Genomic DNA, 26,319 nt, shown 5'->3' with positions numbered 1-26,319 from the left:
TATTTTAACTTTCTCTCTTTCCGACAACAGTCAATCCCGCAGCTCATTTTCCATCATCTCAATGGCATTGCCCCAGGTCTGTCTCCCCGCGGTTACAATCCGGACAACAGCATCAAACTGCCTCACTTCACCCAGAATCTTCCAACTTCAACACGGAATTCACAGAACATCAACAATCTCCCCCTCCCCTCTCCCTCTCTTCAGTTGTTGTCTGAATAAACTCAACCATAGAATCCTTGTCGTGCAGAAGGAGGCCATTCGGCCCATCGAGTCTGCACCGACTTCCTAAATAGCACTTTTGCCGAGGAGCTGAGTTACTCTCCACCAAATTCCCAACCTCTGACCCACTCTTGCAGCGACAGTGTTTAATTTCTTTTTTCTAACCTGCTTCTGATATTCCACCAACCAGACATCAACGGCCCATTTCTGAAAAGCAGCGAGATCCATTTCTTCATCCTGATTCAATAATCTAATCTTTGGTCTCACATCTCCGTGATCTCTCACTATTTGTTTCTTCCTTTCGACTTTCTCCCAAACATTCAAATTTCCCTACTCTGATCCAAGCATCGAATCTCCAAATACTGTTTCTTTGTGCACCATTTTACCTTTCAATTTAACTCTGCCTTATCACCTATTACCTTTTTCAAATCAAGTACAGCACAGAGCTCACACACTGAGAGGGACAGGATCAGTACAGGACACAGCTCACATACTGAGAGGGACAGTATCAGTACAGGACACAGCTCACACACTGAGAGGGACAGTATTAATACAGGACACAGCTCACAGACTGAGAGACAGTATCAATACAGGACACAGCTCACACAATGAGGGACAACATCACAGAGGTGCTGATAGTGCTGGTCCCTCTGTGTGCAGTGATTTCTGTGGGTGATGAGTTGTGAGTTGGAAGTGCCAGGGTTAGATATTAATCCTCAGTCAGGAAAGAACATGAGAGATAACAGAAGGAATAATCCCTTCATCCGCTTGCGCCTGTTCCATCATTCAACACAATCAGAGCTGATTTTCTACCTCATCTCCATTTTCACTCCTACTCTCTGTACACCTCCATTCGCTGAGACACCACAAATCTGTCTGTCTTTCAATATGTTCAGTAATGATGCATCCACAATTCCCTGGGGTAGAGAATCCCAAAGATTCACAATCCTTTCAGTGAAGAAAATTTTCCTCATCTTAAATGATTCACCTCTTATCCTGAGGCTGTGCCCTCATGTTTTATTGCTCACTAACAGAAAGAATCTTTCAGTATCTACCTTATCAATCCCTATCAGAATCTAATGTTTCAGTGAGATTACCTCTCATTTTTCTAAACTCCAATGAATAAATCCCAACCTGCTCAACTTTTCCTCATTTGAAAATCCCGATCGCTCCAAGATTCGGAGAAGGAAACGTACTCTGTACATCTGCCTGGAAAACATCTGCACAGAATTGCAGGTGTGGTGTTAGCAAAAGTCTTTACATTTGTGACAAGAATTCTTTTTTCTGTTCTCCAATCCCTTTGCAACATCAAGGTACCATTTGCTTTCCTGATTGCATATTGAAGGGTGGGCACTTTGGCACAGTGGTTAGCATTGCTGCCCCCCACAGTGCCAGGGACCAGGGTTCAATTCTAGCCTAGGGTGACTGCCTGGGTGGAGTTTGCACGTCCTCCCCATGTCCGTGTGGGTTTCGTCTGGGTGATCCAGTTTCCTCCCACTGGTTAGGATTGGCCATGCTAAATTGCCCCTCAGTGTCCCAAGATGTATTGGTTCGGGGAATTAGCCCTGTAAATATGTGAGGTTACGGGTATAGGGACTGGGTAAGATGCTCTGTTGGAGAATCGATGGGCTGAATGACCTCTTTCTGCACTGCAGAGATTCTATGATTCGACCTGGAAGAATTTGTCTGTTCCTTGTGGAGTACACACAGGTCTCTAATTTTTAATAAGTGTTCTACTTTTCGATCCGTGCTAGCAAAGTTGAATAGCACCACCCCCCCAACCCCACTCCCCCCCCGACACCCCCCCTCCAGCAACTCTGTTCTCTGCCACATACGAGCAGTTCTAGTGATTTCTAACCATGTGAAATAGGAAGCAACATTTCCCCTCAAACATAGAAGCGTTGTGCAATGTGCATTCACTGGGCCCACAGATAAAACTGTCTCACTTCATTACATCTGAATTAATAAGTAAATAAATGTGCCCTGGTCTCAGAAATACCCGAACACAAAATCATTCATTTCAAAAAGCATTTCTGTCTGAAACCTGCAGAGATTACAATAGGTCAGAGAGGTTGAGTGTGAAATTAGGGTGGAACGAGGCACAGTGGCTCGCACTGCTGCCTCACAGTGCCAGGGACCTGGGTTTGATTCCCGGATTGGGTCACTGTCTGTGTGGAGTTTGCACGTTCTCCCTGTGTCTGTGTGGGTTTCCTCTGGGTGCTCTGGTTTCCTCCTACAGCATTGGCCATGCTGAATTCTCTCTCAGTGTACCCGAACACGCGCCGGAGTGTGGAATCTGGGAAATTTTCACAGTAACTTCATTGCAGTGTGAATGTAAGCCTACTTGTGACTAATAAATAAACTTTAACTTTACTTTAGATTGATACTGTGCTTGTCTCCAATATCACCAAGAGGTGAGATTGCATCTTCTGTCTCTTTGACAGAACATTTTAAAGTAAAAAACAGACTTTGCAAGGTTTCCTGGAACCAATACTTTATTTTACAACCTGTGTCTCACAGCCACAACTTACTCTGACTCTGTCTCTCACTCTGCCCTCTCTTTATTACTCCCTTGTACAGTATAACAAAGTGGGATGCTGTTACTGAAGGATGGACATACTTCAATTTAAAGGCCTTCTGGCAGGCTGGGTTAATCAGAGTGATGTCTGTATGGACCAGTGTGAATGCGCAGAAGGCCATATTGTGCTGGCAGGAGACACAGTGTAACCCCACACTGACCCACGTTACACTCCATCTGCCACCTTGCAGCCCATTCGCTTAACTTGTCCAAATCTCTTTGCAGCTCTCTATTCCTTCACACAGTTTGCATTTCATAGAAACTCAGAAAATAGGAACAGGAATAGGCCATTCAGCCCATCAAACCTGCTCTGCCATTCATTATGATCACGGCTGATTTTCCAACTCAATCCAGCCTTCCCACATATCCTTTGATCCCCTTCACCCCAAATGCGATATCTAACTGCTTCTTGAAAATATACAATGTTTTGTCCCCAACTGCTTCCTGCAATAGTGAATTCCATCGGCTTACCACTCTGGGTGAAGAAATTTCTCCTCATCTCAGTCCTCAATGGTTTACCTTGTATCCTCAGACCACGACCCCTGGTTCTGGACTCCCCCATCATTGGGAACATCCTTCCTGGATCTACCTTGTAGAGGCCTCTTTGAATTTTATAGGTTTCTGTGCAATCCTCCTCATTCTTCTAGACTCCAATGAATACAATCCTAACCAACTTAATCCTTCCTCATTTCCAGCTAGCTTTGCAGCTGCTGCAAGTTTAGATACACTACACCCGTCTTCTTGGTCTGAGTCATGAATGTAGATTGTAAATGGCTGATTGTCCGAGCACTGACCCTAGTGACACTCCACGAGCCAGAGCCGGCCAACTTGAAAATGGCCCATTTATGCCAAATCAATGTTTCTTGTCTATTTGACATCTGGATGTAAATTACCCCATTGGGTAGATGCAGCATGAGTTCATGAAGGGCAGGTCATGTTTAACTAATTTGGTGGAATTCTTTGAGGACAGTACATGCGCAGTGGACAATGGGGAACCTGTGGATGTGGTGGATCTTGATTTCCAGAAGGCATTTGACAGGGTGCCGCACCAAATGCTGCTGCATAAGATAAAGGTGCACGGTGTAATGGATAATGTATTAGCATGGATAGAGGATTGGTAAACTAACAGAAAACAAAGAGTGGGGGTGAATGGCCTCAAAATAGGATGGAGCAGATTTAGGACTGAGTTGAGGAGGAACTTCTTCACCCAAATGGTTGTGAATCTGTGGAATTCCCTGCCAAGTGAAGCAGTTGAAGCTACCTCAATGAATATTTTTAAGGCAAGGATAGATACATTTTTGAACAGTAAAGGAATTAAGGGTTATAGTGCCAAAAGAGAAAACACTGGAAAATCTCAGTAGGTCTGGCAGCATCTGTAAGGAGAGAAAAGAGAGTTGATGTTTTGAGTCCAGATGACCTTTGTCAAAGCCCTTTGTCAAAGAGTTGCGGTGAGCAGGTGAGTAACTGGAGCTGAGTCTACAAAAAGAGCAGCCATGATCTTATTGAATTGCGGAGCAGGCTCGAGGGACCAGATGGCCTATTCCTGTTCCTTGTTCTCATGTTCTTATTAACCAATCCTCTATTCATGCAAAAATATTACCCCCAACTCCACAACACTGACAATGGACAATAAAGGATCTCTGTGTGGATATGCACTTTCGAGGATAGGGTTTTTAAACTAAAGGATAAAGTTTGAAGGGTGGTATAAACTTGTTTCTTATTCCAGAGAGTTTAGAATTTTGAGGAGAGATCTTTTTATAATGTTAAAATGATTCAGTAGTCTGGAATCCACATCCAGTCTCTCCACCAAAAATTGTGAACAATTGGAGCTTTAAAATGTCAGAGTGATAGATTTTTATTGGGTAATGATATCTAAGGATATGGGTTATTGTCAAAAACTGGAGTTCAGATCTGCGGTGATCTAATTGAATGGTTAGCTCAAATGTCCTTCCCTCTGTCCCTTTATCAAACTCCTTTCAGCTCATTCACTCTGGCCACTGATGAAGTCAGCTTCATAGAAGGAGTCCATTCAGCCCATAGAGTGAGCACCAACTCTCAGACAGAGCACCTTCACCCTGGCCCTACCACTGTAACCCCACGTACTTGCCATGGCTAATCCCCTGATGCACACATATTGGGACACTAAAGGGTAATTTGGTATGGCCTATTCACCGAACCCACCCATTTTTGGAGTGTGGGAGGAAACTGGGTCACCCAGAGGAAAGCAACGTACACACGGGGAGCATGTGCAAACTCCACACAGCCAGTGACCCAAGGCTGGAATTAAACCCGGGTCCCTGGCGCTGTGAGGCAGCAGTGCTGACCACTGTGCCACCGTGAGATAACCAACTATATTTAGCTGATTGGACAATTCTCAATTTTGAGGAAGTTTCTCAAACTGTTTGTGTCTATTCTGCCGGAGACTGATGACTCACTGAATCTCTTTATTCTGATGTGTTCAATCCTATTTTGTGTCCAATCAGATTGAGGCTCAGTGTGAACAGGGAAAGACCGAAGGAGTGAGTTGAGAAAATGGCCTTTCTTTGAAAAAGAGTTTCCTCCAAATGATTGCCCCAACATGAGGGAAGCAGCAATGATTGGACTGATAGAGCTGGTCTTTCTGTGTGGAGAGGTGTCTGCAGGTGAGTGATGGGGTGTGAGAGGGGCAATGCCAGGCTGGGTACTGGGGCATGAACCCTGGGTCAGTGAGTGATGGGGTGTGAGAGGGGCAATGCCAGGCTGGGTACTGGGGCATTAACCCTGGGTCAGTGAGTGATGGGGCGTGAGAGGGGCAATGCCAGGCTGGGTACTGGGGCATGAACCCTGGGTCAGTGAGTGATGGGGTGTGAGAGGGGCAATGCCAGGCTGGGTACTGGGGCATTAACCCTGGGTCAGTGAGTGATGGGGCGTGAGAGGGGCAATGCCAGGCTGGGTACTGGGGCATTAACCCTGGGTGAATGAGTGATGGGGTGTGAGAGGGGCAATGCCAGACTGGGTGGAGGCCTTGCTCTCGGTTTGGAATCAGTGTTTTGGGGTTGATGCCCTGATCTCTGTGTGTGTGTGTGTGTGTGTGAGGGTGTTGGTGTTTTTAGTGTGTCTATCCTGAATTCTCTCTCTCTCTATTTCAGGCTCTCACTCTCTCCGGTATTTCTTCACGGGAATGACTCCGATCCCGGGTTTCCCAGAGTTTGTGGTTGTCGGTTCTGTGGACGGTGTCCAGTTTGTGATGTACGACAGCGATCGGAGGGAGCTGATCCCCAGGGAGCAGTGGATGGTGGAGAGCGAGGGTCGGGCAGCCTGGGAGCGGAAGAAGATCTTCGCACAGGAGCAGGAGATGTATTTTAAAGCTGATATTCCGCTCCTCATGTCCCGCAGCAACCAGACAGGAGGTGAGTGCTCACTCTCCCAGCACCCGGGGATCCAGGTGGGAATGAGGAGAAACCCAGAGTGGATCAGGAACCGAGAGCCAGAGGTTGATTGGCTGCGATTGGAGATGTGACAGGAAATGTGATTGGCTGTGAATGTGTGGAGGGATTGTTTCCAGGGAGACTGGCTCTGATTGGCTGTGTGTGTGTGTGTGTGGGGGGGGGGGGCAGAGTAGTTGATGTTTATTGGCTGGTAGGATGAGATCGCCCAGTGAGACTGGTTCTGATTGGCTGTGCAGGTGCGATCACCCATTGGACTGTCTCTGATTGGCTGTTTGTGTTTCTGATCCACAGGGATCCATGTCTGCCAGATAATGACTGGCTGTGACCTGCGGGATGATGGGACCACGAGTGGATTCAGCCAGTACGGGTGGGACGGACATGATGTTCTCAGCTTCGACAAGGATCACATGGTGTGGGTGACCCCAGTCACATGGGGGGAGGGCATCAAAAACAGGTGCGACAGGCAGACTGGCAACATTCAGCAATGGAAACATTTCCTGGAGGTGGAGTGTATCGAGTGGCTGAGAAAATACCTGGAGTACGGACAGAGAGAATTGAGAGTCGGTGAGTGAGGGGGGAGTGAGGGTCGGGGAGTGAGAGTCGGTGAGTGAGGGGGGGAGTGAGAGTCGGTGAGTGAGGGGGGAGTGAGAGTCGGTGAGTGAGGGGGGAGTGAGAGTCGGTGAGTGAGGGGGGGATGAGAGTCGGGGAGTGAGGGGGAGTGAGAGTCGGTGAGTGAGGGGGGAGTGAGGGGGGGAGTGAGAGTCGGTGAGTGAGGGGGGAGTGAGAGTCGGTGAGTGAGGGGGGAGTGAGAGTCAGTGAGTGAGGGGGGAGTGAGAGTCGGTGAGTGAGGGGGGAGTGAGGGGGGAGTGAGAGTCGGTGAGTGAGGGGGGAGTGAGGGGGGAGTGAGAGTCGGTGATTGAGGGAGGAGTGAGAGTCAGTGAGTGAGGGGGGAATGAGAGTCAGTGAGTGAGGGGGGAGTGAGAGTCGGTGAGTGAGGGGGGAGTGAGAGTCAGTGAGTGAGGGGGGAGTGAGAGTCAGTGAGTGAGGGGGGAGTGAGAGTCGGTGAAGGGGGTGATGCCGGGACTCTCTATCTCGAGGTTCCTGTTTTGACTCCTCTTTCTTTCTCTCTCAGTTGCCCCCTTCGTGTCCTTTACCCGTCTGGGTGATTCTAACCGGCTGTCCTGTACCGTCACCGGGTTTTACCCTCAAGCCATCGAGGTGAATCTGTGGAGAGACGGAGTGGTGATTGATGAGACTCTGTCCAGTGGGATCTTACCCAATCACGACAGCACCTACCAGATCCGGAAATGGGTAGAGTTTGATCCAGAGGACCAGGCCGAGTATTCCTGTCGGATGGAACACAGCGGGATGAAGGAGACACTGGTGGTGATTTACGGTGAGACTGTTTCTCACTGTTAGAGAGGACCCAGCCTCAGACCAGGATCACAGGAGTGAGGGTCAGTGCTGAGCTGTCAGCCCAGGACAGCCTGAGGCCCGGGATACAGAGGGGAAAATAAATATTAATCTCCAATGTGTTATATATCATGGCACCACCTTTTGATGGAAATAATTGTGTGTCCATGGATTTGACATGAAACATACCCCACTGTATCCTGCTGTATTACAGTGCAACAGGATCCAGTGTCTTGTGGGATATTACAGGATGGATAAGGCCGGGTGTACCTTGGGATATTACAGCCTGACCGGGCCCGGTGCATGCTGGGAAGTAACTGGGAGTACAGGACCCGTTGCGTTATTGGACATTACAGTGGGTCAGGGCGCTGCGTATCATGAGATCCTTTAGTTGGTCAGGGCCTAGTGTATCCTGGGATATTACAGTGGGGTAAGAAGTCTCACAACACCAGGTTAAAGTCCAACAGGTTTATTTGGTAGCAAATACCATAAGCTTTCGGAGCAATGCTCCTTCGTCAGATGGAGTGGTCAGATGGACAGAGACCACTCCATCTGACGAAGGAGCAGCAAGCTCCGAAAGCTTATGGTATTTGCTACCAAATAAACCTGTTGGACTTTAACCTGGTGTTGTGAGACTTCTTACTGTGCTTACCCCAGTCCAACGCCGGCATCTCCACATTATTACAGTGGGGACAAGGCCAAGTGTATCCTCGGATGTTACTGTGCACAAGGGCCTGGTTTACTTGGGATATTAGAGTATGACAGAGCCCAGTGTGTCCAGAGATATTATTGTACGACAAGACCCAGTGCATTTTGGGATATTATTTTGCACGGGTTGTAGTGTGTCCTGGGATTACAGTACGACAGTGCCCAGAGTATCCTGCGGGATTGAAGCATGACTGGTTTTGGTGAATCCTGGGATACTACAGTATGACATGATATAGTGTATCGTAGAATATTACAGTTGCACAGGGCCCGGTGTATCATTGGACATTAGAGTAAGTCTGGACCTGGGATGTTCTGGGATATTACAGTATGGTGGGGCCCAGTGTATCTGGGATATTGCAGCATGACAGGACCGAGTGTATCCTGGAATATTGCTGTAATACAGAATGCAGTGTATTCTGGGATATTATAATCGGACAAATCCTCGTGTATCCTGAGATATTGCAGCCTTACAGGGCCTGGTGTATCCTGGGATATTACAGGAGGAAGGGCATGGTGTGCCTGGGATATTAGAGGGGAGACAGGGCCTGGTATATCCTGGGATATTACAGGAGGTGGGACACCATTTGCCTGGGATATTAGAGGATAGACAGGGCCTGGTTTATCCTGGGATATTACTGTGTGCGATGACCCAGTGGGACATCTGGGATATTACAGGAGGTAGGTCACCGTGTGCCTGGGCTATTCGAGGATAGTCATGATGTGGAGATGCCGGCGTTGGACTGGGGTAAGCACAGTAAGAAGTCTCACAACACCAGGTTAAAGTCCAACAGGTTTATTTGGTAGCAAATACCATAAACTTTCGGAGCGCTGCCCCTTCGTCAGATGGAGTGAAAATCTGTTCTCCAACAGTGCACTGTTGTATCCAAGAAACAACACTTTTCACTGTGTACCAATGCATGTGACAATAATAAATCAAATCAAATATTACAGTAGGACTGGACCCAGTGCATCCTGGAAGTTTGCTTCAGTCAGATTAAGATCAGTATTCAGAAAAATAATGGAATTCCTTCTATTGGAGACAATTCATGAAAATCTAGAATCAAATACGATAACAATGAATATTCAGCATGGATTTTGAAATGGAAAATCCTGTTTTACTCCAATTAGTGGATTTTTTGAGGATGTAACAAAGGGAATAGACAATGGTAATGTAATAGATATAATATCATATAATTTTTCAAATGTAATAGAAAAGGGGGTTCGTGATCGACTGATTGACAAGGTGAAAGCATGTGGAGTTAGGGGATGAGTGACAGAATGGATCACTCGCTGACTTTGGGACAGAAAGCAGAGAGTGAGAGTCAAGGGAGTTTTTCGGAGTGACAGAAAGTGGAAAATGTATTTTTTTATTCATTCGTGGGACATGGGTGTCGCTGGCTGACCAGCATTTATTGCCCATCCCTAGTTGCCCTTGAGAAGGTGGTGGTGACAATGCTGTTAGGGAGGGAATTCCAGGATTTTGACCCAGTGACCACGCAGGAACGGTGATATATTTCCAAGTCAGTGGCTATTTCCAAGTGAGTGGCTTGGAGGGGAACTTGCAGGTGGTGGTCTTCCCATTTATCTGCTGCCCTTGTCCATCTAGATGGAAGTGATCGTGTATTTGCAAGGTGCTGTCTAAGGATCTTCAGTGAATTGCTGCAGTGCATCTTGTAGATAGTACACACTGCTGCTACTGAGCATCGGTGGTGGACGGGTCAAGTGGGCTGCTTTGTCCTGGATGCTGTCAAGCTTCTTGAGTGTTGATGGAGCTGCACCCATCCAGGCAAGTGGGGAGTATTCCATCACACTCCTGACTTGTGCCTTGTAGATGGTGAATAGGCTCTGGGGAGTCAGGAGGTGAGTTACTTGCCACAGTATTCCTGGCCTCTGACCTGTCTTGCAGCCACTGTGTTTATGTGGTGAGTCCAGTTGAGTTTCCGGTCAATGGTAACCCCAAGGATGTTGACAGTGGGGGATTCAGTGATGGTTACACCACTGAATGTTAAGGGGCGGTGGTTAGAGTGTCTCTTATTGGTGATGGTCATTGCCTGTAATTTGTGTGGCTCGAATGTTATTTGCCACTTGTCAGCCCAAGCCTGGATATTGTCCAGATCTTGTTGCATTTGAACATGGACTGCTTCAGTATCTGAGGAGTCGTGAATGGTGCTGAACATTGTGCGATCATCGGTGAACATCCCCACTTCCGACCTTATGATGGAGGGAAGGTCATTGATGAAGCAGCTGAAGATTGTTGGGCCGAGGACACTACCCTGAGGGACTCCTGCAGAGATGTTGTGGAGCTGAGATGACTGACCCTCCACAACCACAACCATCTTCCTATGTACCAGGTCTGACTCCAACCAGCAGAGAGTTTGCCCCCTGATACCCATTGATTCCAGTTTCGCGAGGGCTCCTTGATGCCACACTCGGTCAAATATGGCCTTGATGTCAAGGGCTGTCACTCTCACCTCACCTCTGGAATTCAGCTCTTTTGTCCATGTTTGAACCAAGGCTGCAATGAGGTCAGGAGCTGAGTGACCCTGGCAAAACCTAAACTGGGCGTCGCTGAGCAGGTACTGCATGATAGCACTGTCGTGACCCCTTCCATCACTTTACTGGTGATCGATAGTAGACCGGTTGGGCGGTAATTGGCCAGATTGGATTTGTCCTGCTTTTTGTGTACAGAACATACCTGGGCAATTTTCCACATTGTTGGGTCGATGCCAGTGTTGTAACTGTACTGGAAGAGCTTGGCTTGGGGATCGGCAAGTTCTGGAGCACAAGTCTTCAATGCTATTGGTGGAATGTTATCAGGGCCCATTGCCTTTGCAGTATCCAGTGCCTCCAACCGTTTCTTGATATCACGTGAAGTGAATCGAATGATCTGGAGACTGGTATCTGTGATGCTGGGGACCACTGGAGGAGGCCGAGATGGATCATCCACTCGGCACTTCAGGCTGAAGATTGCTGTGAATACTTCGGCTTTATCTTTTGCACTGATGTGCTGGGTTCCTGCATCATTCCACAAGGATCAGTGTTGGGATCACTGCTATTCACAACTTACACTCCATAACTTGGATATTGGAATCAAAAATACCATTTCTTAATTTGCAGATAACACCAAATTGGGGGAATTATTTGATTTTGAGGAGAACTGGAATAAATTAATAGGACTTGAATAAACTTCAGCAAATAGTTGGTGAATAAAGTTCAGCACAGATAAACGTGAGGTATTTTTCAGTTGACGATGAATAGGGAGGGTTGAGGAACAAAGGGATCTTGATGTACAAATACACCAATCAGTAAACATAGAGTTTCAGGTTAGACAATAAACAAAATGCAATCGAAAACCAGGTATGATTTCTCGAGGAATAGAATTGTAAAGCAGGGACATTGGTCCTTGGTTAGACCACATTTAAAGACCGTGTGCAGTTCCGGTCACCATTTCATACAAAGGATATAGAGTCAGGGGAGAGAGTGGAGAGAAGATTTACAGAGATGATTCCAGAAATGAGTGGGTGGACATCTCAGGAAAGGATTGACTGGCTGGGTCTCTGCTCTCGGGAAAACAGAAGGCTGAGGGTTGATCTAATCGAGGACTTAAAATTATGTAAGGTTTTTTATAGAGCGGACACATCGAGAGTGTTCCTCTTGTGGGAAGAGCATATCCAGTGGCCATCAATACAAGAAACCCAATGGGGAATTCATGAGAAACCTCTTCACCCAAAGAGTGATGAGAATGTGGAGCTCGCTGCCACAGGGAGTGGCTGAACTGAACAGTATAGTTTAAGGGGAGGATAGACAAGCAAATGAGGGAGAAGGGAATAGAGTTAAAATGGTCGAATTAGATGAGAAAAGATGGGAGGAAGCTCAAGTAGAACATTAACACCAGCATGAACTGGATGGGCCGAATGGCCGGTTTCTGTGTCGTATATCCTGTGTTTCCTGATTCTCTCTCTCATTTCTCTTTCTTCCTCTCTCATTCTCACATTCCTCCTTCTTTCTCTCTGATTCACTCTCTCATTCTCTCTCTCTCAGCTTTCTCTATCTCTCGTTCACTCCCTCACTCATTCTTAGATGCGAGCTCTCTCTCCCTCTCTCATTCTCTCCCACCCTCTCACATTCTCTCTCTGTGATTCTCACTTTTCCCTCTCCCTGATTCACTCAGTCTCTCTGATTCTCTCTCTGATTCTCCCTTTTCCCTCTCCCTGATTCACTCAGTCTCTCTGATTCTCTCTCTCTAACAGAACCAAAGTCTCGCTCCCAGGTTGCTGTTACTGTCGGGATTGTGGTCGGGGTCCTCGTGCTCATCGCTCTCATCATTGTGGCTGTCGTCATCTACAACAAGAAAGGTAGGAATTGGAGGGAAAAGAGCAGCTCCTCACTGGGGGGAGGGATTGTGGGAGAGTATTCCAGGGTGGGGGTGGCTCAGGCTGTGGGTCTCAGGTTGGTGTGGGGGGGGGGGGGACAGAGTGGCTGGGAGAGCCCCAGGGTTGGGACAGGGAGGATAAGGGGTTCATGATAAAGAGGGAATGTCTGAGAATTGTGGGAAGGGTCTCAGATTGGATGAGGAGCTCAGGGTATCAGTGAGGGGCTGAGGTCAGTGTGGGAGTGAGGGTCTAAGGTCAGAGAGAGGGTCACTGGTAAGGGCAAAGTGAGGGTCTTGGGTTGTGCTGGGAGTGAGGGTTCAGAATTGTGTTGTCGGGGCTCAGTGCGAGCGAGAGTTCCAGCCTCTGTCTCTGATTTTCTCTCAGGCTCGTCACTCACTGAACATTCCTTGTTTTACAGGGAGAGGGAAGAGCGACTACAATCCTGCAAAGAGTAAGCTGATCATCAAACATCATCTGTATCTCTGTGTAATGTGTGAATCATTGTTCATTCTGTGTATGTGTGTGTGTCTCTTTCTCTCTGTATCTATATCTTGTGCACAGTCTCTATCTCTCTGATAATGAACAGTTTTTAAAACCTCTCCTTCATTTAACAGCTTCTGACGGTGGGGATTCCTCATCCAGCTCCTCCACACGTTCCTGAGGTATGAACTGTGTTGATAAATATTGGGAGCTGATCTTTCTAACTGTGACATTCCCACTGGATTTAGCTGTACAATCTGGTGGGTGGGATGTGAGCTCAGTGTCTGTCTCTCGCTGTATCGTCACGAAAGAGCAGCTCATCCAATCCAACACTGAGCTTTGAGACTGGCCTTCTGGAGACAGCTGCTCCTGTACAGTCTGAGGGTGGAGACATTGTGGGTGTTGACGTGTAGAGACATCCGGAAACATCTCACCCTGGACAGCCTCCTCTCAGCTGCTCAATTTCTTGAAGGAAGTCGTAATTCCCTGAGATTTCCCTGAAGTTGGTCACTGGGCTTTGCCACTCCCACAGGATTTAACATCAGTCTTGTTTTGTCTGTATGGAGTTTGCACATTCTCCCCATGTCTGCGTGGGTTTCCTCTGGGTGCTCCAGTTTCCTCCCACACCCCAAAGATGTACAGGTTATGTTGATTGGCTGTGCTAAATTACCCCTTACTGTGAGGGGGATTAATAGGATAAATACGTAGGGTTACAGGGATAGGCCCTGGCTGGGATTGTTGTCGTTTCAGGCTCGATGGGCTGAATGGCCTCCTTCCGTGTTGTAGGGATTCTGTGACACATGATGGGTCTGTTTTTTCACTGGATGTTTGGGGTTCGGGGTGGATACAACAACAAAGAACAAAGAACAGTACAGCACAGGAAACAGGCCCTTCGGCCCTCCAAGCCTGTGCCGCTCCTTGGTCCAACTAGACCAATCGTTTGTATCCCTCCATTCCCAGGCTGCTCATGTGACTATCCAGGTAAGTCTTAAACGATGTCAGCGTGCCTGCCTCCACCACCCTACTTGGCAGCGCATTCCAGGCCCCCACCACCCTCTGTGTAAAAAACGTCCCTCTGATGTCTGAGTTATACTTCGCCCCTCTCAGCTTGAGCCCGTGACCCCTCGTGATTGTCACCTCCGACCTGGGAAAAAGCTTCTCACTGTTCACCCTATCTATACCCTTCATAATCTTGTATACCTCTATTAGATCTCCCCTCATTCTCCGTCTTTCCAAGGAGAACAACCCCAGTCTACCCAATCTCTCCTCATAGCTAAGACCCTCCATACCAGGCAACATCCTGGTAAACCTTCTCTGCACTCTCTCCAATGCCTCCACGTCCTTCTGGTAGTGCGGCGACCAGAACTGGACGCAGTACTCCAAATGTGGCCTAACCAGCGTTCTATACAGCTGCATCATCAGACTCCAGCTTTTATACTCTATACCCCGTCCTATAAAGGCAAGCATACCATATGCCTTCTTCACCACCTTCTCCACCTGTGTTGCCACCTTCAAGGATTTGTGGACTTGCACACCTAGGTCCCTCTGTGTTTCTATACTCCTGATGACTCTGCCATTTATTGTATAACTCCTCCCTACATTATTTCTTCCAAAATGCATCACTTCGCATTTATCCGGATTAAATTCCATCTGCCACCTCTCCGCCCAATTTTCCAGCCTATCTATATCCTGCTGTATTGCCCGACAATGCTCTTCGCTATCCGCAATTCCAGCCATCTTCGTGTCATCCGCAAACTTGCTGATTACACCAGTTACACCTTCTTCCAAATCATTTATATATATCACAAATAGCAGAGGTCCCAGTACAGAGCCCTGCGGAACACCACTGGTTATAGACCTCCAGCCGGAAAAAGACCCTTCGACCACTACCCTCTGTCTCCTATGGCCAAGCCAGTTCTCCACCCATCTAGCCACTTCTCCTTGTATCCCATGAGCCTTAACCTTCTTAACCAACCTGCCATGTGGGACTTTGTCAAATGCCTTACTGAAATCCATATAGACGACATCCACGGCCCTTCCTTCATCAACCGTTTTTGTCACTTCCTCAAAAAACTCCACCAAATTTGTAAGGCACGACCTCCCCCTTACAAAACCATGCTGTCTGTCACTAATGAGATTGTTCCGTTCTAAATGCACATACATCCTGTCTCTAAGAATCCTCTCCAACAACTTCCCTACCACGGACGTCAAGCTCACCGGCCTATAATTTCCTGGGTTATCCCTGCTACCCTTCTTAAACAACGGGACCACATTCGCTATCCTCCAATCCTCAGGGACCTCACCCGTGTCCAAAGAAGCGACAAAGATTTCCGTCAGAGGCCCAGCAATTTCACCTCTCGTCTCCCTGAGCAGTCGAGGATAGATGCCATCAGCCCTGGGGCTTTGTCAGTTTTAATGTTCCCTAAAAAACCTAACACTTCCTCTCTTGTAATGGAGATTTTCTCTAACGGGTCAACACCTCCCTCCGAGACACTCCCGGTTAACACGCCCCTCTCCTTCGTGAATACCGATGCAAAGTATTCATTTAGGATCTCCCCTATTCCCTTGGGTTCTAAGCATAATTCCCCTCCTTTGTCCCTGAGAGGTCCGATTTTCTCCCTGACAACTCTTTTGTTCCTAACGTATGAATAGAATGCCTTAGGATTCTCCTTAATCCTGCCTGCCAAGAACATCTCGTGACCTCTTTTTGCCCTTCTAACTCCCTGTTTGAGATCTTTCCTACTCTCTCTGTCTTCCTCCAGAGCTCCATCTGTTTTCAGTTGCCTGGACTTAACGTACGCCTCCCTTTTCATTTTAATCAGATCCTCAATTTCCCTGGTTATCCATGGCTCTCGAATCCTACCTTTCCTATCTTTCCTTTTTTACAGGATCTTTTTACAGGATCTTAGGGGTTTAGCTGGCGTTTGGAGCTCTGATGGTTTTGCTGGTGTTTGGGGCTCTGATGGGTTTAGCTGGCGTTTGGGGCTCTGATGGGCTGAGCTGGCGTTTGGGGCTCTGAGGGGTTTAGCTCGTGGTGTGTGGTTGGAATGTTGAATGATAGAAAATGTATGTTTGAGAGCGAGGCCATTCAGCCCATCATGTCCCTGCCTGTTAATGAAGAGCTCTCCAGCCTCATCTCACCTTCCTGTACTCGGTCTGCAGCTCTGTAGATCACAGCTTTTCAACTCGACATCCAAGAATTGATTCAATGTGGTGAGAGTTTCTGCCTCTATCATCCTTTCACACAGAGAGTCCCGGGTCCCCTCCACCCTCTGGGTGAAAAACTCTTTCCTCACTTCCCGCTGATCATTCTAACAATTACTTTACACCTGTGCCCCTGGTTTTTGACCCTCTGCTAAGGTAAATGTGTCATCTCTATTTACCATGGCTCCTCATAATTATATCCACCTGAATTAAATCTCCCCTCGGCCTCCACTATTCCACAGAATCCTGTTCCAGCCTATCCGCTCTTTCCTCACAGTGAACATTCTCCAGTCCTGTCCACATTAAACTATCTCCTCTGCATTCTCTCCAGTACATAGAAACCAGAAGTAGGAGTAGGCCATTCGGCCCTTCAAATCTGCTCCGTCATTTCTTCTGGTTTTAAAGTTTATCAAAGTTTATTTATTATTGTCACAAGTAGGCTTACATTAACACTGCAGTGAAGTTAATGTGGAAACCCCCTCGTCGTCACACTCCGGCGCCTGTTCGGGTACACTGAGGGAGAATTTAGCATGGCCAATGCACCTAACCAGCACGTGTTTCAGACTGTGGGAGGAAACCGGAGCATCTGGAGGAAACCCATGCAGACACGGGGAGAACGTGCAGATTCTGCACAGACAGTGACCCAAGTTGGAAATCGAACCCGGGCCCCTGGCGCTGTGAGACAGCAGTTCCAATCATCAAATTCAATATCCTGATCCACCCTTCCTCCCATATCCCTTGATCTCTTTAGCCCCAAGAGCTACATCTAATTTCTTCTTGAAATCAGACAGTGTTTTTGCTTCAACTACATTGTGTGGTAGTGAATTCCACACATTCACCACCCTCTGGGTGAAGAAATTTCCCCTCACCTTAGTTCTAAATGTTTTACCCTTTATACACAAACTATGGCCCCTCATTCTAGACTCCCCCTCCATTGGGAACATTTTTTCTGAATCTACCCGCTCTAATCCTGTTAGAATTTTATAAGTTTCTGTGCAATCCCCTCTCACTCTTCTGAACTCCAGTGAATATAATCCTACCTGACTTTGTCCTGCCATCCCAGGAACCAGCCTGGTATACCTTCATCGTACTCCCTCCATAGCAAGGACATCCTTCCTCAGATAAGGATACCAAAACTGCACACAATACTCCAGGGGTGGCTTCACTAATGCCCTATACAATTGCAGTAAAACATCCCTATTATTATGTTCAAATCCTCTCGCTCTGAAGGCCAGCAGACCATTTGCCTTCTTTACTGCTTGCTGTACTTTACTTTCAGCGACTGATGCATGAGGACACCGAGGTCTCGCTGAGTATCCACCTCTCTCCATTTACACCCATTCAAATAATAATCTGTCTTCCTATTATTGCGACCAAAGTGGATAACCTCATATTCATCAACGTTGTATAATCACATCTTTTGTGTAATATGCTGACCAGACTGTTTGCAGTGCTTCAGCTGTCGTCTATCTGGTGTTTACAGTTTTCGCAAAACCACTCTGCTCTGTGCCTTGGCGAATAAAGGAAAGCATTTTATATACCACCTTTACCTCATTTATTAACCTGTCCTGACACCTTTCCCAGTCTGTGGACATATACTCCCGGGTCCCTCTGTTCCTCCACATTACTCATTATCCTCCCATTTATTGGGGATTCCCTTTGCCTTGTTAATCCTCCCAAAACCCATCACATTCTCCACCCTCTCACACAGACTATTTTATTTTTTTATCATTTAGGGCACAGACTATTTTATTGGTCTCCAAAAAGCTCTACTTTCCTTATCCTTTTCTCTTCAGGGACTGATAGGACATCCTTGGAGGTGCCTTGATTTTTCTTTCCAGTATTTTGTCGTGCCCCCTCTTTTCTTTCCTAATATTCCTCTCTCTGTATCTCTTCCAGGTTTCTGCATTATTAGGCGTGAGGGGTCTGATGGATTTTGCTGCTGGTAGATGTGGGAGTTGGGTGGATCTGATGGGTTTTGTTGGGGGTGGGGGGGTGGTGGGTGGTTCCAGCTCTGCTGGCTTTGCCTCACTCTATAGCGATGTATTTCTTTCTCATCTCCAGTGCATTCCAGGGTTTGTAATCCAGGAACACCAGTTCCCGAGCATAGGAGCAGGAGTGGATGAGAAAATCAGGGAAGATGTGATTTCATCAAGGTGACAGCGACCGACTGATTCAAGCTCCACAAATGTGATTCTGTTTAAATGGAACTGTGGTGGTGGTTTGGAAGTAATTGCTATATCTGGAGCTGCACTTTAAGCTATTCCGATCTGATCTGTTTATCCTGCACAGACACTAGAGGGCGATCTTGTGAAAAATATTCCAAGTCCAGAAAGAGCATGAAAACGGGAGAGTTTCTGATCTGTCTTTTTGGTGACTCAAAATCTGCAATCTTATGCACTTAGAGCAGAAAAGAACGCCTGATCTGTTTCTTGCCTGTAGGGGGAGTGGGCAGGGCTTAAATCACCAGAATGCTGCCTGACAACAGCAGAGGACACCATTGCGCATGTGCAGGTCCCTCTCTGAGCAACAGAGAGACCTGTCACTCAGCCTCTGCTGCTTTCACCAGACCTCCGTGGCCTAAACACAGACCTCCCCAGCTGCCACGGTGGTCCGTGGCCTCATGCGACCCCACGACACCCCACTTGCCCAGACGGATCGAGCCACACCCGCCCGGACAGATCAAACCCCCCCCCCCCCATCCCAACCCCAATCGCAATGCAGTAGGCCCCACTGCTTCCCCTCACTAATGGCAAATGCTGAGTGGCAATAGCGCCCCCCCCCCTCCCCCCAAATTGCAAATGCAGAGTGTGCGGCACATCCCCTCCCATCACCACTGATATTCCCACCACGGTTTGGTCCCCCAACAAATCAGGCTCCACACCCTTCACACTGCCAGAGTACCAGGCTCGGCACTGCCCACAAGGCACTCCCCCCGACTTCTCGCGGTGGCTTCAATGGCCTCTGGATCCACTGGTGAGGCCATCACGTCTTGCCCCATTGTGATTCTCACTGGAGTGAACCTCTCCCGTGAGGCCACAGAGACGAGAGCCCAGATGATTGCGCCGCGGGCTCGCTCATTTTGTTCAAAACAGGTTTTAAATGTAGTCAAGTATTTTATTCAGCCTCGCGCCGCAATGTGTGAGAAATCGGGTGCGAATCTCATCTGTATTGAACTCATGAATTCCAATATCTTCTGCCCTTTCCTGATTTCTCTTTTAATCTCTGCTTTTCATTGGTGAGTGTGTTTATGTCAAATCTCCCCTTCCCAAGCACTCTGTCTGGGGAAATAACAAACATTATTGAAATATCAGAGCCTTTGTATCAAACTGTCACCGCGATCTGACATTTGGAGCTGCAGCTAAGTTTCCAATTCTTGTCACTGTTGGAAATATTGTTACACTTTGCAGTATTGGACACTATTGTTACCTGTGTGTGTGTGTTTTATTAAAACAACAGAAAAGATTTATTCTGCTTGGAGCTGAATGGGTTAATTTTAAATTAAAACACATTTGGTGAAGGAATTCATTGTCACCGCGATTTTAAAAAGAGACTGGGTTACAATGTTCTCAGAGTAATGGCGGTTTCAGCAGAACAAAGACATTTCTTCAAGTCTTGTGGATTCACCAATTCAAAACTGGATATTTCCGAATAAAAACCTTGGAGCAAAATGGATTAGAAGATAAAGTCTCAATTGTTCCCCAGGGTTGTTTTTATGGAGATTTTAAACACAAGAATAATCCACCAACAATCACCTTAAATTCAGCTCCTGAATTTGAAATTACACCGACAAAGCTTAAAAAACGACCCCACTCTGACAGATGTGAATTTGTATCGCGATTAGAAATCCACATGTTTCACCCGTTTCAACAGAGTTTCATTGTAGCAGCAACAATCTTCCAGTTTCAAAACTTTAAACTGTTATCCCCCTTTAGACCTCACCATTTTCAGGAAAATACATCAGAGTTGGAGCCGGTCTGAGGGAACAGCAACACAGAGCATTCACACAGCCTTTCCTCATTCACTAACAGGACGTTTACACACATAAGAACTAGAAGCAGGAGTAGGCCATCTACCCCTCGAGCCTGCCCCGCCATTCAACAAGATAATGGCTGATCTGAAGCGAATCAGTTCCACTTACCTGCCTGCTCCCCATATCCCTTAGCGATCAGAAATCTATCTACCCGTGATTTAAACATATTCAACGAGGTAGCCTCCACCACTTCAATGGGCAGAGAATTCCAGAGATTCACTACCCCCTGAGAGAAGAAGTTCCCCCTCAACTCTGTTCTGAACTTATTAATTCAGATGTAATGAAGTCAGACAGTTTTGTCTGCCAACATAAGAACATAAGAAATAGGAGCAGGAGTAGGCCATCTAGCCCCTCGAGCCTGCCCCACCATTCAATAAGATCATGGCTGATCTGATAGTGGTTTAGTTTCCCTTACCCACCCGCTCCCCATAACCCTTAATTCCCTTCTTGATCAGAAATCTATCTCCCTGTGACTTTAACATATTTAACGAGATAGTCTCCACTGCTTCAATGGGCAGAGAATTCCAGAGATTCACTACCCTCTGAGAGAAGTAGTTCCTCCTCAACTCTTCTAAACTGACTCCCCCTTATTTTGAGGCTGTGTACTCTAGTTCTGGTTTCCCTTTTAAGTGGAAAGAATCTCTCCACCTCTACCCTATCCAGCCCCTTCGTTATCTTCTATGTCTCTATAAGATCACCCCTCAGCCTTCTAAACTCCCAGTACAGACCCAATCTGTTCAATCTCTCCTCATAAGCTCCACACACACACATCTGTACACACAATTTTTTCTCTCATCACTTCAAGTTTCGCTATGGATCTTTTCAACCTAAAAAACGTGCCTTTGAAAGGGGATAAAATAAATTACATCACATCTTCTTTCTTCACTAATCTACATTGAAATTAACATTTATTTATATATCTATATTACAAACAATGATTTGGAGGAAAATATAACTGGATTGATTAGTAAGTTTGCGGACAGTGATGAGGACCATCAGAGGATACAGCAGGATATAGATCAGTTGGAGACTTAGAACATAGAACAGTACAGCACAGAACAGGCCCTTTGGCCCACGATGTTGTGCCGAGCTTTATCTGAAACCAAGATCAAGCTATCCCACTCCCTATCATCCTGGTGTGCTCCATGTGCCTATCCAATAACCGCTGAAATGTTTCTAAAGTGTCTGACTCCACTATCACTGCAGGCAGTCCATTCCACACCCCAACCACTCTCTGCGTAAAGAACCTACCTCTGATATCCTTCCTGTATCTCCCACCACGAACCCTATAGTTATGCCCGCTTGTAATAGCTCCATCCACCCGAGGAAATAGTCTTTGAACGTTCACTCTATCTCCCCTTCATCATTTTATAAACCTCTATTAAGTCTCCCCTCAGCCTCCTCTGCTCCAGAGAGAACAGCCCTAGCTCCCTCAACCTTTCCTCATAAGACCGACACTCCAAACCAGGCAGCATCCTGGTAAATCTCCTCTGCACTCTTTCCAGCGCTTCCACATCCTTCTTATCGTGAGGTGACCAGAACTGCACACAATATTCCAAATGTGGTCTCACCAAGGTCCTGTACAGTTGCAGCATAACCCCACGGCTCTTAAACTCCAACCCCCTGTTAAGAAAAGCTAACACACTATAGGCCTTCTTCACAGCTCTATCCACTTGAGTGGCAACCTTGAGAGATCTTTGGATATGAACCCCAAGATCTCTCTGTTCCTCCACAGTCTTCAGAACCCTACCTTTGACCCTGTAATCCACATTTAAATTAGTCCTACCAAAATGAATCACCTCACATTTATCAGGGTTAAACTCCATTTGCCATTTTTCAGCCCAGCTTTGCATCCTATCTATGTCTCTTTGCAGCCTACAACAGCCCTCCACCTCATCCACTACTCCACCAATCTTGGTGTCATCAGCAAATTTACTGATCCACCCTTCAGCCCCCTCCTCGAAGTCATTAATAAAATTCACAAAGAGCAGAGGACCAAGCACTGATCCCTGCGGCACTCTGCTAGCAACCTGCCTCCAATCCGAACATTTTCCATCGACCACCACCCTCTGTCTTCGATCAGACAGCCAGTGTCGTGGTTCCCCAGGACGACAATTCGTTCACATCGGTTTAAAACAGAGAGTCTGAGCAGCGATCTTTCAAGCAATAGACTTTATTTCTCAGCACAAGAGACAAAGCCGGGAGCGTCCGGAACACTCCAAAGAGCCCTTGGGCTTACACTCTTTTATGTACATTTCAGCCTCCTATCTCAAGATCCTTATCTCCCTTTTACTGCCTGTCCTTGGTTGTAATCTTACCCTACAGCCCTATCTTTCTTTGGCCACCATTAATTTTAGTTGACCCTTTATCTGTTTTCTTTGCATTTGGTCGTTCCCTGTTATATCTCTTCGTTTCTTAAACCATGGTGGTTATAACTCTTGCTCTTATCTGAACTTTTCTGTTTGTACAATAATCGTGGTTTTGTAAGCTAAGGCGAATGTGTTTAGAAGAAAAGACATCCCCCTGCTGATTTATGGTCCACTAATGTGTTTAGCAGAAAAGACATTCTCTCTGCTGGTTTATGGTCCACTATTAAGTTGAACCACCGAGCAGTCTTCTTTGTTTTCTCAGGTGGCTATCGTTTGCTTTCCTTAATTAGTGATTGCTATATTACTTCTCTAGTTTCTCCACTTTGATCATATCGACTACACTTGATTATATTAGGTCACACGAAGTTATTTTAGGTTATATACCCATCTCACTACTCACCTAAATCTGCTATATCATTTTACTAAAACCTGTGAATCTGAATTTCATACCTAGCTCATACAATATCTAATACAATTTCCCTTACAATCCCCCCTTTGAGGCTTCCCTAGCCTCATCCCAATTACCAAGCTCAAATAATCCCCTCGCTCAATCCCATTTGTATTTTATTTTAATCACTTTTCCCAGGCGATGTGGAGGAGCCGACTATTTTGGTCAGGGATCAGTGTCCCTATTCTAACTTTATCATAATTTGTCTATCCCGGTTCTGATTTTTGGGTTGCTCCTCCAGATTGCCTGCCCCTGACAGTCATCAGCCAAAAACCTTCCCACTCTTGTCTAGGGAAGGGAAAAAGACTGATTCCTGTGTACAGACTAAGTTCTCCTGGTTTCGTGCGGACTTCAGCAAGGTGCTGTTGTTTCCACAAGGTGATCTTCCACTATTGTAGTTATTTTACAGAGTGACGAGTTTCAACTTCGACCAAGGTCATTGTGAATCCACTCAGCGGGGGCGGCTCAAGATTTTCCCATTCCTCTGTTTTTTCTCTCGAGCGTGAGCTGCTTAGCACCCGCGTCACCATCTGCCGCGCTGCCACTCTGGTAAGGAAGGATCTCAGGGCGGGTCAAAAACAACAAAATATCAATCCCAGAATGATTATTGTTGCGATTGCTACAGCTCCAGCTTTGGCAAACCACGCCCCCCATCTTCCTAATATTCTGTCCAGCCAACTCCATACCTCATGCCCAAACCCAGCATTTTCTTTCACTTCTTTCTTAAGATTTTTTAACTTATTCATGGCTTGTGTAAATGACCCTTCTGGATTAGTGTTATTAGGGATAAATGTGCAGCACTGATCCCCATGGTATATCAGTTACTTGGGTGTTAGGTTTCTCTGATGCGCATACTACACACTCTTTCCCATCACTGTTTTTCTGACCTGTATACTCAGCCCATTTCCACCATTTGTTTTTCTGCGCTTTTCCCCAAATAGTATTTGTGCTCACTAATCGTTCACGTTTTGTTCGTCTTAATACTCTATCTTCCTGATTCTGCACCCTTATGTCTTCTGTATCCCATTCTCCTTTTCTATGGGTCACGGAAGTCCCTAAGGGAAATATTTTCCAAGTCCCAGGTGGGGAATGGGGCCCCTTCCCTGTCCTCACCTCCCTCGGCACCTTGACTAATATGCTCAGGCTGGGCATTTGTATCATCAGCCAGCTCATGTACAGAACTACTTTCATCATCCTCTATTCTTTTTGTTCTTCCTTGGCTCTGTTCCTCCTCCCCACGATTCTCCCCGTGTATTTCTATTTCTTCCTCGCTATCACTTCTGTCCACTCTGTGTACTTCTTCAATTTCCCTTCTCTCCCCCACCCCTGGTACCGTTCTGGTACAATGGTTCAAGTGATACCACAGTGTACTGCCTTCTACTTGCAACGCCGTGGGAGACACTTTGGTGACTTCAAACGGTCCTTCTCGTCTCGGTTCATTCCAACGTCTGCGGAACTTCCTGATGTATACTCGATCTCCAGGCTTGATCTGATGTTCTGTTACCGGATTCTCCTCCTCCTTGGCTTTTTCCTGTTCAAATATAGTTCTATGTATAACAGTTAATTGTTGTATATATTCTTTTGTGCTTTGATCTAAACATTCTAGCGTAGGACCTCCTGATCCCCTGATCTTAGGTACCGGCATTACTCTTCCTGTCATCATTTCATGTGGGCTCAAATGTGTGATTCTGTTTTCCTGACTCCTGTATTGCATTAGAGCCAATGGCAGAGCATCTATCCAGTTTTTCCCTGTTTCACTGCAAATTTTGCTTATTTTAGCCTTAAGGGTCCCGTTTGCTCTCTCCACCATTCCTTGGGATTGAGGGTGATATACGCATCCAAACTTCTGCTTTATTCGGAGTGCCGAGAGTGTCTCTCTCAGTGCCCTTCCTATAAAAGCAGATCCATTGTCTGAACTTAATTGCGTGGGTATGCCAAATCTTGGGATAATTTCTTTTGACAGGAAGTTAATCACCGTTCCAGATCCTTGATCTTTGGATGGCGTTGCTTCTATCCATCTGCTGAATCTATCAATAATCACTAACATGTATCTTTTCCCCCTCACCACCTTTCCCATATCCACATAGTCCATGCATAGATGTTTAAATGGTCCTTCAGGAATGGGTATATGCCCTATTGGGGCAGTAATGCCCTTCCTGATGTTATTCTGAGCACACACCTCACACTGACTTAGTATGTAGTCAATCGAGTTTTGCAGGTATGGTGACCAGAATCCTTCCTTCTTGATCTTTCTAGCCACTTCTCCTCTTGCACAGTGGTCCACTCCATGCGCTTCGCTAATTAGTACGGTTAGTAATGATGTGGGTGCTATGACTAATCCCTCCCCATTTCTCCATATCCTGTCCTGTTGTCCCTGTAGTGCTCCTCTATCTTTCCACATTGCCTTTTCAGCTACAGAGGTTTCCTCCTGTAACTGTGCTACATCCTCTAATGTGATCTGAGGTTCGATATCCCCCGTACCTGGCCCTGGGTGTGGCCTTGCTATTTCTACTGGGGCTATCGTAGCCTCAATGCATCCTGACGCTTCTTTAGCTGCCTTGTCGGCTTTGGTGTTTCCCTGTGTGATGCTGTCTGCTCCCTTTTTATGCGCCTGACACTTAATTATGGCTAATTCCCTTGGACCCATCATGGCCCTTATTAAAGCCCTGATTTGACCTTCGTGTTGTATTGGTCCTCCTCCGCTTTTCATAAATCCCCTTTGCTTCCATATTGCCCCGAACAGATGGCAGACCCCGTGGGCATAGGCCGAATCAGTATAAATTTCCAATGCTTCCCCGTTTGCTAGCTCACATGCTCTGGTCAATGCTTTAAGTTCTGCCAGTTGGGCTGAACAGGGCTGTTCACATTTCTCTGCTTCTATGACTTCAAGTGTTTCCCCTTTCTGTTCAACTATGGCATAGCCTGCGTGGTTTCCTAAGTGATCCCTGTAACATGAGCCATCTACATACAGTATCCTTTTCCCTTCTGTCACTAGTCCCTCTGCTCTTAAATCTTTTCTCAGTTTCATAAATGTTTTTGCTTCTCTTAAGCATTCATGTTCTTCTC

The 26,319-nt window shown here is 46.6% G+C and overlaps 2 protein-coding genes across 2 annotated transcripts in view; both read left to right on the top strand.

The window, feature by feature from the left end:
* The window catches only part of LOC144496932 (class I histocompatibility antigen, F10 alpha chain-like), a 126,365-nt gene extending 106,536 nt beyond the window's left edge, over positions 1-19,829 (top strand). The window contains exon 9 of the transcript XR_013498474.1: positions 19,499-19,829. The gene's annotated coding sequence lies outside the window, so the exon portion shown is untranslated. The remainder of the gene's footprint in view (positions 1-19,498) is intronic.
* LOC144496917 (popy class I histocompatibility antigen, alpha chain E-like) overlaps positions 1-26,319 on the top strand; it is an 820,139-nt gene that overhangs the window by 25,704 nt on the left and 768,116 nt on the right. The window contains exons 5-9 of the mRNA XM_078217534.1: positions 5,926-6,186; positions 6,517-6,789; positions 7,358-7,621; positions 12,597-12,701; positions 13,138-13,170. Of these exons, the coding sequence (XP_078073660.1) occupies positions 5,926-6,186; positions 6,517-6,789; positions 7,358-7,621; positions 12,597-12,701; positions 13,138-13,170 (936 nt within the window). The remainder of the gene's footprint in view (positions 1-5,925; positions 6,187-6,516; positions 6,790-7,357; positions 7,622-12,596; positions 12,702-13,137; positions 13,171-26,319) is intronic.

The sequence above is a fragment of the Mustelus asterias genome, chromosome 8 (genome assembly GCF_964213995.1).
Source record: "Mustelus asterias chromosome 8, sMusAst1.hap1.1, whole genome shotgun sequence".
NCBI lineage: Eukaryota > Metazoa > Chordata > Chondrichthyes > Carcharhiniformes > Triakidae > Mustelus > Mustelus asterias.
This window is presented reverse-complemented; position numbering and strand designations above follow the sequence as displayed.